The sequence below is a fragment of the Scyliorhinus canicula genome, chromosome 3, assembly GCF_902713615.1.
Source record: "Scyliorhinus canicula chromosome 3, sScyCan1.1, whole genome shotgun sequence".
In the NCBI taxonomy this organism is placed as follows: Eukaryota; Metazoa; Chordata; class Chondrichthyes; order Carcharhiniformes; family Scyliorhinidae; genus Scyliorhinus; species Scyliorhinus canicula.
In genome coordinates this window covers 206,066,287-206,082,861 of record NC_052148.1, presented here as the reverse complement: position 1 = coordinate 206,082,861, position 16,575 = coordinate 206,066,287, and the positions used below count along the sequence as shown (strand labels likewise).

General features: G+C 46.5%; 1 protein-coding gene across 7 annotated transcripts in view; it reads right to left on the bottom strand.

Annotated features, from left to right (window-relative positions):
* The window catches only part of slc2a9l2 (solute carrier family 2 member 9, like 2), a 630,183-nt gene that overhangs the window by 190,888 nt on the left and 422,720 nt on the right, over positions 1-16,575 (bottom strand). For all 7 annotated transcript variants that reach the window (XM_038792065.1, XM_038792062.1, XM_038792063.1 and 4 more), the window contains one exon: positions 7,414-7,524. In XM_038792065.1, coding sequence (XP_038647993.1) covers positions 7,414-7,524 — 111 coding nt within the window. The remainder of the gene's footprint in view (positions 1-7,413; positions 7,525-16,575) is intronic.

Here is a 16,575-nt window from a genome sequence, read left to right as displayed (position 1 = left end):
GGATTCTTTTAAGACATGACTGCAGCAGTCATGCACACACTAACCCAGGCATTTAACCCTTTCTGCACCAAACACTTATAATACAATACATCTGAAATTCCTACACTAATCACAATGCATATTTTTGTATTTTGTAGAATAAAGTAGGGCATAACGAATGATTGAGGAAAACTGGCCATGCTGCATTCACTCCCCACTTTTGAGGCCAGATTCCAACTGAGAGACCCTGGTAAGAAAGATGAAGTAGAAGATGAGGAAACAGGAATTACATTCTCATTCTCTAACCTATTTAGTCATACTATCACTAACACCAAGCCTTTATTGAACAGCAATACCAAGCTGTTGCTTTGGAAATTGCTGCTAGTGCCAAGTTGGAATAAGAATTATACTTGTTTTTATTTCTGTGTTTGTACATAAAGCAGAATGGGCACTGTGGTAGTCAGTAACCAGGTATATTGATACACTTCACATGATGCCCAGCTACTCTTGAAAGCCATAGCATGAGTACATCCCCACCCCAGGTAAAGTTTGCAGAATGCACAATATGAAACACATTGTAAGTAAGCAGGTGATGGTAAAGATGGTACTGGAGTAGCAGAACGCAGCTGAATGGTCAGAGGCTCTGATCTTGAGGCCCAGCTGACAGATTGTGAGAGTCATTGGGATAAGTCCAAGAGTTTGGTTTTCCCTGACATGGCAGCTAGTGTAGTGGATTTTAAACCCCACATGGCTGGAGTTCTGTTGGACACTTTAGAGAGCTTGGCACCTACTGAGACATCAGCCCTGAAACTATACAGGACAGAGTCGCTCATGCCAGTCTTTTATGACTCTCATAATGATAAGGCAACTGCCAGAGTCTCGCCCTTGACTTCCACGTTCTCAGCAAATAATAAGGGTAAGATGGACTCTGATAAAGTGACAAAGTGCTCATTCACATAAACTATTCCGTGCAGATGGTCACTCAGAAACAGAACACTGATTTAATACGTCCTTTCTCTTGTTGCCCAATGGGAAAATTATGTAATAGCTTGTTCTGGCAAACAATGCATCAGCGTTCTGCATTCGGCATCAGTGCTCTGAAGTCCTGCTGATGTTCCCAAAGTCAATTCAAAAAACATTTGGAACAAGCTAGATCAGATGTCACCTTCACTATCATTGACAGCATATGGGATCCAATGGGCGTGCTTCAGATACCCTTATGCTCATTACCTCTCTCCCTCCCAATGCAGTCACTGCTAACTGTATTCATGCTCCTCACACTATAGTTCAAGTGTGTTATCCAACGCATTCCTTGCAGTTGTTTTGGATATAGATTTCCTACGTGTGCTGCTGGGAGAATAGGTGTGATAGCAGTGAATGAGTAGTGAGAGAGGTAGCAGGCTGATAGTGTTTGTATACACATCACCTCTCAAACATGTTTTTAATGTAGGAAGGGATTCAATGACATCACAAGAACTCTGAGAAATAAGTTGTTTTGTCACATCTCTTGCTGCAAGGCACGTCTCTTCTTCTGCTGCTGTTTCCTTGCTTTTCACTTGCACTTTCACATCTGATGAAGACTCCTGCTGCCCCAGGCCTCCACCACATGCAATCCACGGTAGCACAGTGGTTAGCACTGTTACTTCACAGCACCAGCATCCCAGGTTCGATTCCCGGCTTGGGTCACTGGCTGTGCAGAGTCTGCACCTTCTCCCTGCGTCTGCGTGGGTTTCCTCCGGGTGGTCCAGTTTCCTCCCACAAGTCCCGAAAGATGTGCTATTAGGTAATTTGGACATTCTGAATTCTCCCTCCGTGTACCCAAACAGGCGCCGAATGTGGCGACTAGGGGCTTTTCACAGTTCCTTCATTGCAGTGTTAATGTAAGCCTACTTGTGACAATAAAGGTTATTATTATTATGGGGAGGTATGCAGGATGCAGCATTTAGTTTTAGTCATTCATGTCATTTGGTCATCGCTGGTTAGACTAGCATTCATTGCTCATTCCGAATTGTCCTTGAGAATGTGGTAGTGAGCTGTCTTCTTGAACTGCTGCAGTCCATGCGGTGCAGGTACACCCACAGTGCTGATAGGGAGGGAGTTCCAGGATTTTGACGCAAAGACAATGAAGAAATGGCAATGTATTTTGAAGTCAGGGTGGTGACTGGCTTGGAGAGGACCTTGCAGGTGGTAGTATTCCCATGTGTCTTCTTCCCTTGTCCTTTTAGGTGGTAGAGGTAATGGGTTTGAAAGGTGCTGTCAAAGGCGCCTTAGTGAGTTGCTGAAATGCATCTTGTAGATGGCACACATTGCTGTCACTGAGCATTGGTGGTGGTGGGAGTAAAAATTGAAGGTGATAGATGGGGCACCAAACAAGCGGGCTGCTTTGTCCTAGATAATGTCAAGCTTCTTGAGTGCTATTGGAGCTGCATTCATCCAGGCAAGTGGAGAGCATTCCATCACATTCCTGATTCCCGGGAGTCAGGAGGTGAGTTACTCTCTGCTGACTTCCCAGCATCTGACCTGCTCTTGCAGCCACAGTATGTCTATGGTTGGTCCAGTTCAGTTTCTGGTCAATGATAATCCCCATGATATTGATAATGGAGGATTCAGCAATGGTAATGCCTTTGAATGTCAGGGGGAGATGTTTGGATTCTCTCTTGTTGAAGTTTGTCATTGCCTAGCACTTGTGTGGCCTACTCCTCTTAATTCATATGTTCGTATGAACGTTACTTACCACTTATCAGCCCAACTCTGAATATTGTTCAGCGCTTGCTAAATAATCACACAGTATTTCAGTGTCCAAGGAGTCGTGAATGGTGATAACATTGTGCAGTCATCCCTAAAAATCCCCACTTCTGACCTTATGATGGAAGGAAGGTCATTTTTTAAAAATGTATTTTATTCCAAACATATTCAAAAATACAAAAACACAATCAATAACATTGTCTACACTCCCACAATTCACAGTTTGTGCAATTCCATCCCCTCCTGCCCCGTGGCAAACAATTCCTCAAACATTTGCAAGGAAGGTCATTGATGAAGCAGCTGAAGATGGCTACCCTGTGGAACTCCCGCAATGACTTCTTCACACAAAGATTGGATAGGTTGGGGTTATTTTCCTTGGAACAAAGAAGGCTGAGGGGTGACTTAATTGAGATGTACAAAATTATGAGGGGACGAGATTGAGTGGACAACGTAAAATTGTTTCCCTTGGTGGAGAATTCTAGAACCAGGGGTCATAGATTCAAGATAAGTGGCAGAAGGTGTAATGGGGACATGAGGAAAAGCTTTTTTACGCACAGGATGGTGGGAGTCTGAAATTCACTGCCCGAGTTGGTGGTGGAGGCAGAGACCCTCAATTCTTTTAATAGGTGCCTGGATCTGCACCTTAAGTGCTGTAAGCTACAGGGCTAGGGACCAGATGCAGGAAGGTGGGATTAGAAAAGGCACTTGGGTGTCCTTGGGCTGGTATGGACAAAATTGCCCGAATGGCCTCTTTCTGTGCTGTAATTTTTTTATGATTCTATATCCTGGCACTAAGGTGATGAACCATCTTCCTTTGTGTTCAGGATGACTACAACCAGCAGAGAGTTTTCCCCTTGATTCCCATTGACACCAATGGCTCCTTGATGCCATTCTCAGTCAAATGCTGTATTAAGGTCAAGGGCAATCCCTCTCACCTCACCTCTGAAGTTCAGTTCTTTTGTCCACATTTGAACTAAGGCTGGGTGGCCCTGGCGGAACCCAAAATGAGCCTCAGTGAGCAGGTTATTGCTGGTTGACAGCACTGTTAACAACACTTTCCACCACTTTGCTGATGATCGAGAAAAGGCTGGTGGGTAGACAGCAGTGTTTGTACTGGAACAGCTTGACCAGTGACGTCGCCTGTTCTGAAGCACAAGAACTATTATCAGAATGCTGTCTGAGCCCACAGCCTTTGCAGTATCGAGTGCCTTCAAGCTGTTTCTTGATATCACGAGGAGCAAGTCGAATTGACTGAAGGCTCACACCTGTGATGCTATAACAATGCAGGAGACTCTTCTTGGAATCCCTTACCTGCTCCCTTCTGATAGGCAGAGGCTGCTGTTGCAAATTTAAGCTTACAATTTTAGAAATTAAGTCACACCAAAAATGCATTCTTTCAATGAAACAGGTCTAATTAAATTCAAGGGTTTCCTGCTCAATCTCATAATGTTTAAAAGCCCTTCACCTCCTATCAAATTGGCAAATCATAATATTAAAGAAATCTCCAGAAATTGATCACTATATGATTCATACTTGTTCATATTCAATATAATTTTAATAACTTCTAAAGCGCCAGTTTAAAATGAGCACTGTTGAGCAAGTCTGGTGAAATAGAATGATTATTATATTAGACAGCTGATCAGACATGATGTCATCACACTGAGCCCACTCAAGAATCATTACATATACCAGTCTGGAATGCTTTAGTTTGCGTTGCAAACTTCCTTATACCCCAAACGGCTATTCCATTAAATGATCACCTCCTAAAGCAGAGCTTTTCAACCTCTGACTTATGATCTCCAGTCGGTCTGGAGATGAGATTCTGAAGTTACGAACCCTCCCTGCTCAACAAATTAAGCCTCTCTCCTCGTGCCCTATTCCCCTCTCCCTTCTCTACCTTCTTCGAAATAATTGGCTGACGTAAGAGGTAAATATTCTTTGAGTCTCTGATTACCAGCCTAATTGGCAAGACCTATGATCATGCCGTGCTTTATGGAGGTTGATTATAAGAATCTCAACATGGGCCGACTTTCTCCGCTGGCAGCGTACCCCTGCCCGCAGGTTTCCCGATGGCGTGGGTTGGCTTCAATGGGGAATCCCATTGTCAAGTGAGGGGAAGGGAGAATCCTGCCCCCAGCAAACAGCCATCTCCGAGAAATGCGCAGTTGGAGAACTGGAGAATCCAGCCCCATGGTCTCCAAAAATAATCATTGTTCAAGTTAAAGGCAAATTTCACTCTGGCAGCAAGGGGCACTTTTAACATCATTACATGGACAATTTAGAGTTGTTGCCAATGAATTTGCATGCTTTCTGAATGAGCTCTGAGATTCTGTAATACTGACTTCTGCAGGTTTATGTCACCTTTTGAATGTTGGAGACTTGTGAAATGAAAAGAGAATTGTCATTTTATTACAATGCTAAAAAACAAGTTAATGCACTCCACGTCACATATTACACAGTATGCTATTGTCATAAGTAATGTTATTGTTTAACTATCCTAACCTCATAATAATTATGGACGGGATTCTCTAATCCTAAGGCTAAGTGTTGACGCCGCCGTAAACACCGTTGCGTTTTACGACAGCGTCAACAGGCCTCCAGAATCAGCGATCCTGCACCTCACAGGGGGCCAGCATGGCACTGGATCAACTCACGCAGCTCCAGCTGTTGATGCCAGCGTCAAACGGGCGCCGCAGGTCTGCGCATGCGCTGCGTCCGGCACGAATGCACGCATGTGCGTTACGACCGGTGCAAACTCGCACAAATTGCCTTCTCCACATGCCGGCCCCAACGCAACATGGCGGTGAGCTACAGGGGCCCGACGCGGAGTAAAATAGGCCCCCACCAGGAGAAGCCGGCCCGCCGATCAGTAAGCCCCGATCGTAGGTCAGGCCACGGTGAAGGCCCCCCCGGGGTCGGATAGCCCCCCCCCCCCCCCCCCCCCCCCCCCCCACCCCCAGCAGGATGAACGGCGAGGTCCCGCTGTGTAGGACCACACGTGAACTGCGCCGGCGGGACGCGGCCTATCTCGGCGGCCACTCGGCCCAATGCGTATAGAATTGCCGGGGGGGGGGGGGGGGGGGGGGGGGGGGGGGGGGCGCATACAGTGGCCCCTGACCAGCACCGCTCCGACGCCAATGGCGGCGATTCTCCGGTGACCGGAGAATCGGCGGACTGGCGTCGGAGCGGCGTCGCGTGAATTGCGCCCCATCCCCTCGGCGATTCTATTACCCAGCCAGGGGCCGGAGAATCCCACCCATGTAGTTTGTATTTCTGAGTTCAGATTGAGAACAGCTGACCTAACTCAATTAATATTCACAATGCAGACAATGCATAATGGTGCTGCAAGCAAACAAACATGTTGAGCTTTATTGTTTCCCTGACCGCGAATTTTCAGCCCCCCCCTGCAGCAGGCTCCCCCATGGCGGATGTGGCAAGCCATTGAAATCTTCATCTATTTCAGCGGGACCAGATGATCCTGCTCACAGGAGGGACCAGTAAATCTCACCCTTTGTGAATTTTCTTTTTCTGAATTGTACCTTGTTGGGTATATATGCCTTCCACCACATTAACCTCAAGTCACATGTTGGCCGGTCAACCTCGTTCTGAGAGCTTTATCCACAACCACAAAAATACAGTTCCATAGAATCCCCACAGGAGGTAATTCAGCCCATCGAGTCTGCATCGGCCCTCCGAAAGAACACCCTACCTCGGCCCACTCCCCTGCCCTATCCCCGTAACACCACCTAACCTGCACATCTTTGGACAGTGGGACGAAACCGAAGCACCCAGAGGAAACCCACGCAGAGATGGGGAGAATGTGCAAACTCCACACAGTCAACCAAGGCCGCAATTGAACTCGGGTCCCTAGCATTGTGAGGCAGGTGGCCATATTGTGCCACCATTCCGTTCTCTATGTGGGATAGAATGTCCCAGAGGTCAAGAAATGTGTTCTATTTCACCTACTGTTTTTCTTAATTAGCAAAGGAAAAGGAAACTGCTTGGCCACCACTAGAAATGGCACTTCATAGTACTTTGTTTTCTTTAGGTCATTGCATCAAAGACCCAGAGCATGAAAGGGAATGAGACCAGTTATTGTTAGCATATTCTTAGTTTTTAACTTGTGAGAATCATTGTTCAGCTGTACAATGGTTTATATTCACAATTGCACTGTCCAGAATAAAGCAGCTCCTAGCAGAACACAGCCACAGATTGTAGTTGTGAGACTCAGGAGCTGACTGCATTACGGCTGAATTGATTAATTAAGATTTGACTAAAATCGGTCCAGAAATGCAATGAACAATAAATAGACCTTGATTGTGACATGTCAGATAAAGGAAAAGTGATGGGATTTCAGCTGTGGCGGCAGCTGATTGAAATATATATATATATTAATTGCGGTTCCTTTTCTTTGATGTTTGTATGGGGGATTAATAAATGAACTGAAGATCAATGCCAACAGCATTCCACCAGTGGGAGAAATTTGTAAAACTACCCTCCCGGGTGGGACTTTCTGCTCCCACTTGCCCCAGGGCCAGAAATTCCCGCTCGAGGTCAACATATCTTTTGCTTGTCCGTCAAATTCTCTGTCCCGCAGGTGACAATTCCCAGGACGGAAATATTTTACAAAAATAAATATTTGGTCATGACCATTTAGGCCAGAGTTTTAATGGTGCAAATTCTACTCACAGAAATAACTGCAGCTGCGATCTCAGTGGCTCCGGTGCTCAGAGTGATGTACGGGATGTGATCTTTGTTAATGCCAGCCTCCGTGAAGATGATGTTTGTATAGAACCAAATCTACAAAGGATAAAAGAATGAATTAAACCATAGACAATGTAGAAACCCAATCTGGAGACTCTTAAGAGAATAACGAAGTGCACACTTTGTAGCATCTCCACTGGTGGTTGGCTAAAAGGCACTGTCTTGTAAAACATGAACTATACAGACTGGAAGATTTCAGGTTAGTCGGTCTGCTCAAAGTTATTTTGCCTTCGATAATAGCCCCTTCATGTTAAAAAATGAAATGCACATGACCTAAACCCATCGCAGGGTAGTGTCCTAGGTCAAACCATGTTGAGCTGCATCAGCAATGACCTTCCCTCCATCATAAGGTCAGAAATAAGGATGTTTGCTGATGATCGCACAATGTTCAGTACCTTGCACAGCTCCTCAAATACTGAAGCTTCTAATGCTCATATTCAGCAAGACTTGGACAACATTCAAGCTTGGGCTGATTAGCGGAAAATAACATTCACACCACAATAGTGACAGGTAATAATCATCTCCAATGACAGAAAAGCTAACCATCTCTTCTTGATATTTTATGGCTGAATCCCCATCATCAACATCCTGGGGGTTACCATAAATGTAACTGGACAAGCCATATAAATACTGTGGTTACAAGAAGAGGTCAGAGGCCTGGAATTCTGCAGAGAGTAGTTTGTAATTCAGCCCCTTATCCCTCAAGGCCTGTCCACCAGCCAGGCACAAGCCAGGAGTGTGATGGAATACTCTTCACTTGCCTGAATGAGTGCAGCTCCAATCACAGTCAAGATGCTTGATGCCATCCAAAACAAAGCAGCTGACTTGATTGGCACCTCATCCACAATAAACATTTACTCTTCTGCCACTAGAGCACAGTGGCAACAGTGTGTATCATCTACAAAATGCACTGCAGGAATTCACCAAGCCTTCTTCAACAGCGCCTTCCATCCCCAAAGTCTCTACCACCTAGAAGAATAAGGACAGTCGATGCATGGGAACACCACCTGCAACTTGTTTTGTTCTGCTCTTGACGTAGCATAAGCTGTTTCCTTGATGTGCACTCTGACAAAGGAAGGTTCAGACTTGCAGATAGCTTTAACACATTTATTTAAACTGTTAACAATTCTCCTACTTGGATTCAATTCTAGTTAATTCTGCTATAGCTACTCAGACTGATGCACCAGTCTGCTACAATCCACATGGTGGGTGTGATGTGTTTCAAATCAACCCTGTGTACTCACTGAGAGTCTCCACTGGAGAGAGGAAGATCATGTGTGCTGTGTCCTTTTATATGGGTTGGTGTAATGCCCTCCTGTGGTAGTGTCACCTCTGTGTGTATCGTGAATGCCCATTGGTTGTGTCTTATCTTACTGACCTATTGGTTGAATGTCTGTGTGTCATGTCTCTGGTGCTCCCTCTAGTGTCTAGCTAGGTGTAGTGTGTTCACATTAACCCCTTGTGTATTTACAGTGGTGCATATCACCACACAACTTTCCTCTTAAGCCAGGCAGTATCGTAATTTGGAAATATATCGCCATTACTTCACCATCACTGGGTCAAAATCCTGAAACTCCCTTCCTAACAGCACTGTGGGTGTACCTTACATGGATTGCAGCTCATCGCCATCTTCATAAGGACAATTAGTGATGGACAACAAATGCTGGCCTAGCCAATGATGTCCGCATCCCATAAAAGAGTAAACAACACCTGCCTGCTGCTATTTTTACAGCAGTAGATATCAGGTGTCGGCTGTGGTGAGCCAAGGCATTTAATTACTATATTCAAATCAGAATCCCACAGAGCAACTGGGAGCTTCATTTGAAATTCTCTGCTTCTGTGCACATTTGTGAGATGTCAGGAAACCTCTGGCAGTGAAAGGAGCAACAGCAAAGTATCATATTATCATCTCTTTTTGATTTTCTTCCATACCTACATGTATAGTAACATTCATCACCAGAACTTCCAGTACCATGTGTATGCCCTCTGCCTCAGTTCTTGTACCATCCTGAAACTTGATGTTGCCTGTCTGCCAGAGCACTTCACCCCTTGGGCTGAACGAGAGGTTGGATGGCACAGTCGCCCAGAAACCCTCTCAGCGTGGAACCGACATGGCTCACATTGACCTGTCCCATAGCCAAAACATGCTGCGGGGTGGACTAGCGAGGGCTGAGTGGGAATTGATGTGTTGGGTATGCTGGGTCGGCGAGGGCTGCGTTTACCATAGCAGTAAGAGAGATAGGCTTCCAACATTTGGAGAAATGCAATTCTATTTTATTGAACTAACGACTGTTAAACATACTTAGACTGTGGGTTGACACTATGCTGAGTTGACTGGAGACCTGAGGCTAACCTGACCAGACTATCTTACTACCACATGGTGATGTTCGTGTTGCTGCTCACGGGCTCTGGCTGTCTCAGAGGCTGCATCCCAAGAGAGCGGGAAAACTAGTGCCCTCTGGCTTTATAGTGGCCGTGTCCTGTCTGGTGATTGGCTACTGTGTTCTGTGTGTTCATTGGTCATCCTGTGTGTCAATCAATGTCTGTCTGTGCACCATCATATACTTGTGTGTGTATTATGACAGAAATTATGTCCTTAATGGGGAGGAAGTTCTGCTCTTTTGGAGCTACTGGCCAATCACATCAGGAAGGCATCAGTGGCCACTGCCAGGACTGTGGAAGAAGAAGATGGATCCCTCGAGCAGATAATCCAGGATCCTGGGGTATGAAGATTTGGTTATGTTAAGGGGAGGGGCAGGAGGTGAGGAAGTGGGTTAAAGGGAGGGAATGGGTCGGATGGAAAGGGGGTGTTTGAGCCGAAGGACCCCACCACATATTCGGCAGACCGCGAAGAATCCCCCTCACCTACACAACTTCTTTTACCCCTTTAAGCACTTGAGTTAAAATAAATCAGGCTTCGCACTCTGCTGCCCACGTCAAACATGTTATGGGTAGGTTATTATTAGGGTCAATTGGTTTGATAACAAGCCTAAATTTGCCTTTAATTATTCATTTAAATGTATCATGTGAGCTGCCTATATTGGTGTGAGGTCGGAGGTGAGCAGGAGGGCGGTGGGATGGGCGCACACACTGTTTTAAGTGCCCCCGCCCCCCCGCCACCCCCCGGCAGGAAACATAGCCATTGAGGGCATACAAAATTCAGCCCCTTAAGTGGACATTGGTGCGAGAAGCCACAGATATAGCACTAAAATTGCTTCTAGTCAGGGTTTACAGATTAAAGCCACAGGTGTCTGATTTAACACCTCCAGGAAAATTCAAATTATGGTAATTTGCAACAGCAAGCTAAAACCAGGCTTTCAAAAAAACAGGTCTTAATAGCACAGCACCCTTTTAGCATCCGTTTTTCACCCTTTCACCAAAACAACCCTCTCTAAATTTCAAAACCAGCCCACCTCTAACCTGCCCACTTCAGCAACAAGGGAACAGGCAGTCAACCACTTTCAGGAGCCAGGTTACTCATATATATATGTGACTGAGACTGGCAGCCTCTGATTCATCCTGCTGATTTCCCAGATCATGGGAAAGCAGGCAGATACAAGAAGACATGAGCAGCTTTTGGAGAAGGGGCACGTTTGACCCAGCTGCCCCCCCCCCCCCCCACCCCCCCCCCCCACCCCCTCCCCCACCAAGCCCCAAATCAAACCGCCTCCAATGAGTCGGGAATTGGAATCCCCCCTTCCTCTAAGATCCTACTCTTCCACCTAGTATCAGGCATTGTCCAGCTAAACTGGGGTCACATTCCAACCAGATCAGAGATGGCAACTCCCCCCCATCCTCTCATGCTCCATCTCCTCTGTGTACTACATACCCTCCTGGAAGCTAAGGTGTCAATCAGCCTGGCTACTGGGCAGCGAACCTGCCAAAGCAAAAGTACATAAGTTGTGCAATCAAACCTCCACAGCATTTGAGAAACCCAAACTTCTAGAATCCCTAATGTTATGTATTAGAAAACACATCCCTGCTGGTGGAAAGTCACGTGATCGATAGAGACACCAACAGAGAGTGTGTGCGCAGACTTCAGTTCTCCATTTTAGCTTGTATGAGCAACATCTCCTAATAAGTGCCGGGAACATCTCATCAATGCCGGGATTCTCCCCTACCCGGCGGGGCGGGGGTCCCGGCGTGCGGAATTCTCCGCACCTTTGGGGGCTAGGCCCGCGCCGGAGTGGTTGGCGCCACGCCGACTGCTGCAAAACCGGCACCAACTGCCGCTGACGTCACCACCGGCACATGCGCGGTGGAGGGGGGTGTCTCTTCCGCGTCTGCCATGGTGGAGGCCGTGGCGGCGGCGTAAGAAAAAGAGTGCCCCCACGGCACTGGCCCGCCCGCCGATCGGTGGGCCCCGATCGTGGGCCAGGCCACTGTGGGGGCACCCCCCGGGGTCCGATCGCCCCGCGCCCCCTGCCAGGACCCTGGTTGAAAGTACGTCGGCGGGAGAGGCCTCTCAGCGGCGGGATTTCGGCCCATCGCGGGCCGGAGATTGGCGCGCCGTGATTCCCGCCCCCGCCAATTCCCGGGTGACCGAGAATTCCGGCCACGGCGGGGGCGGGATTTACGCCGGCCCCGGGCGATTCTCCGACCCTGCGAGGGGTTGGAGAATTCCGCCCCATGTTTGCAAGAAATCCAAGTGTGGCACTTCCATACCTCTTCTCTTTGTGGCAACTCAGAGGTAGATCAAAAGAGAAAACTGGTGATGAGGATTGAGACAAGAAACAAGATTATGAAGAACAAAATTGTTGATAAGAAAATTGGGGACGGCGTTGAGAGTGGAGAGCAGTAGTTCTTGTCTCAAGACTGGATTCACACGTCGGGAGAAGCAAAGCCCCTGATGCTGAAGGTTTAAAAACAAACTGGGATACTACCATGAGTAAGAATAACTACAGTTCAAAAAATTTCTTCCCATGAAGTGGGTAGAATCTGGGCTGTAGGGGCCACGCACGTGGCAAAGTGGAATGGGCTGCGGAATGGGGATTCAGAAGTCTTCCAACTCTGTACAGGCCACTACTCGGGAAAACGTCAAACCACAGTCAGGCAAAAAGAACAATTTCCAAGTTGCATCGTGGTTAAGAGGCTAGCTTGTTCCATACATGCAAAAGAATTGGAAGGGTGGAATTTGGCTGAAGTTCAGACTCGAGGAGCCGGTAGGAAAAACGGGCGCCATGGATGCATTTGAAGAAGTCTGTGAGACTTGGAACTCATATGAGGGGGATTTCTATTGTATCTCATAGCGAATCAAACACCGGCTATGCGTTACCAGCAGGTGGCAACTTTTCTCAGGTCGGTAGGGCGTAAAACTTTTACGCTGCTACAAAATTTAGTTCATCCAGGAAAACCAGGAGAATGAACTAATGAAGATTTTAAAAGAGCATTTCACACCCAGGTCATTGTTAATTGCAGAAAAGTTTGGTTTCACCGCCGTAGTCAGGGAGAAAGTGAAAGCATTTAACAATTTCAGCAATTTTAAGAACATTAGCAAAATACTGCGAGTTCAGAGCAATACTAGACACCCTTCATGATAGGTTCAAATGTGGACTCCGCAGTGGAGCTATTCAGAGGAAGTGGCTTACTGTAAATGATTTAACTCACAAATCTAGTCTGAAAGTTGCCACCTCAACGGAGCTAGCGATGAAATAGGCTTCACAGATAGGGACTGCAGCAATGATCCACACAATGGAGCCAGTCAGAAACAAGGCTGCAAGGGTATAACCATGTCATCAATGTACACAGGTTGGACACTCAACGGGGGAATACAGGAGTGGAGAAAAGAACTGTGGCAATAAGGGTTATAATGACAAAGCACGCTGGGCACGGCAAACTCCACCAACATCAAAGATGCGCAAGAAAAAAAAACACATCTAAGCAGACTAGTGGTATCGGCTAGTTAGCAGACGAAGTTCAAGACCACTCAGGAGACAATGTACCGAAACAAGTTCAGGAGCTGAAACTAGGCGTCTTTTCGGCGTGGGGCATAAACAACGGGCGAGATTCTCCCAAAACGGGAGAAATCGTAAAGCTGCCGTAAAACCCGGGCGGGTTTTACGGCAGCGCGCCCCTTCCCGACCGGGGACCGATTCTGGTCCGTAGGCTCCGGCAAGACGGGCTTAACGAAAATCGTTAAGCCCGCTTGCCGGAGTTAGCGCCGGCTGACGCGTCATATGACGTCAGCCGCGCATGCGCAGTTTGGAAGACTCCAACCCGCGCATGCGCGGGTGACGTCATCGCGTTTTTGCGCGAAACCCGCGCATGCGCGGGCCGGGTTGCCCCTCAGCCACCCCGCGAATGGATACTGCGGGGCGGCGGAAGGACAAGTAGTGCGCGGGCATCGGGCCCGCTGCCCGCGATCGGTGCCCACCGATCGCGGGCCCATGGCACCCTTGGCACGGCCGTGGTACGGCCGTGCCAATCGGTGCCATGGTTATTAATAGCGAGTTTGTGACGCCGTTTTTACGAACGGCAAGACCAGGTGTGTTTGCCGTTCGTAAAAACGGCGGAAAGGGCTGGGACTTCGGCCCATCTAACAGCTGAGAATCGCTGCCGGCCGTAAAAAAACGGCGGCAGCGATTCGGGTCGGGACTTCGGCGGGGGGGTGGGAGAATAGCGGGAGGGCGGCAAAAATGTCGGGAAGGCCCTCCCGCTATTCTCCCACCCGTCGTGGGGGGCGGAGAATTTCGCCCAACATTTTTGGGCATTCCCAAAACTTGATGGTAACCAAGTCAAAATGAAAGTAGATACGGATGCAGCTGTATCATTGATACCTGAGACAATTTATAATCAGAAGTTGAAGCACCTACCTTTAAAACCATCAAATGTTACCCTAAGGACACGCACAGAAGAGGCTGTACCATTAAAAGGATGCATGATGGTAAAAGTAGAAGTAAATGAACAAACAGTGGAGTTTCCTCTTCACATTTTCCATGGAAACTTTCCTGCTTTATTTGGTACAGCATGGTTAACAAAAATTAAACTCAACTGGGGAGCAATGAATCAACTTGTAGATTCAAAGAACGGCCGAAAACAACTTCTGGAGAAGTATGAAAAAGTGTTTGAAGATTCACTGGGTTCAATGACTGGATTTGAAGTGCAACTAAAAATCAAGCCAAACAGTACATCTAAATATCTCAAAGCTAGAACCGTACATTCGCCATCAGGCCAAAAGTCGAAGAAGAACGAGAAAGACTGGTCCAAACAGGAGTCACTGAACCAGTTGCTACAAGTGATTGGGAAGCACCAGTAGTTCTTGTATTGAAACGTGATAGCTCAGTAAGAATATGTGGGGATTTTAAAACAACTATTAACCCAGTATTGTGTGCAGATCATTATCCACTGCCACTGTTTGAATACTTGTTGTCTGGACTTTCTGCCGGGCAGAAATTCAGTAAAGTTGATGGATCACAGGTGAATTTACAAATGAATGTGGCTACAAAAATCACAGCCGCTATTCACTGTCGTGATGCATAAAGGTCTGTTTCATTACAAAAGGCTTACTTTGGGAATAATATCTGCTCCTGCTCTTTTTCAGAGATCCATGGATCAAATTCTCGGTGGACTAAAGGGGGTGGTATATTATTTAGATGACATTCTCATCACTGGTTCAAGTGAACAGGAACACTTGAAGAACTTGGAAGCTACTCTGAAAATCATAATCTCCAAGTTAAAAAGGAAAAGTGCGACTTTTTCAAGACAGCCATAAATTACCTGGATCACATTATTGATGAGCATGCCTTGCAAAATGTGCCAAAAAAGATGATAGCAATCTTAGAAGCACCATGTCCTCAAAATGTGACACAATTGAGGTTGTTTCTAGGATTGATCAATTATTACGTTAAATTTGTGCCAAATTTAGCAACAAAATTGAAGCTTTTACAGAGTTTGTTATGTTCCAAACAGTTCTGGAACTGGCCAGAAGAATGCTAAAGTTCATACAATGAGGTAAAAGATGCCTTACAGAAGTCAGAGCTGTTGGTACACTAGTTGCAAGCTGAAGTTACAACTTGCTTGCGATGCAGAACCCAATGGGGTTGGTGCAGTTGTCTCAGACATAATGCCTTCAGGAGAGGAACGGCTGAGAGCATTTGCTTCACAAACTCTTATTAGCACAGAAACAAATTAGGCTCAGCTAGAAAAAGAGGCTTTGGGAATCATTTTCAAGGTAAGAAGGTCTCACCACTACCTTTATGGACGTTGGTTTACTCTTTTGATGGATCATCGACCCTTGATGACAATCTTTGGGTCCTATGAATTCTCCCTCCGTGTACCTGAACAGGCGCCGTAGTGTGGCGGCTAGGGGATTTTTACAGTAACTTCATTGCTGTGTTAATGTAAGCCTACTTGTGTTAATGTAAGCCAACTTGTGACAATAATAAAGATTATTATTCTCATTATTATTATTATAGCGGTACTCGTTATTCAGCATCTAGTAGGTTACAGAGATGGTCTTTGATATTATTGGCACACACGTACGATATCCAATATCATAAGTCGGAGCAACATGCAAATGTTGATGCTTTGTCAAGATTGCCATTATAAGTTAAGCAAGAACCTGAAGTACATTTTGTCAACGTCTTTTATTTCTCACTGATGCATAATGTACCTGTGACTTCATTTCAAGTTGAGTGATACACAAGAACTGATCCAGCGTTGGGGTAGGTGTTGGGCATGGTCCAAAAAGGATCAAAGTCAGACGTTCATCATCAAAGTCCAGACCTCAAACACGACATCACAAGAAGACTTGGGTTGACAGTCCAGAATGGAGTTTTATTATGAGGAATGAAAGTGATTATTCTTCCATACTTGCTTAATAAGGTCCTTGACCACCTACATGAGGAACACCCTGGTTTGGTGAGGATGAAGGAACTAACACACCGTTACTTATAAGATGCTCAAATCAAAGAGAAAGTGGGGTCATGTCAGTCCTGTACAAAACTAAGGAACACTCCACCCCTTCACCCGTTACATCCGTGAGAATGGCTAACAAAGCATGGCAGGGAATACACATAATCTACGCTGGTCCAGTGGAGGCACATATGTTCCGAGTGATTGTGCATGCCCACTCCAAATGGCTGGAAA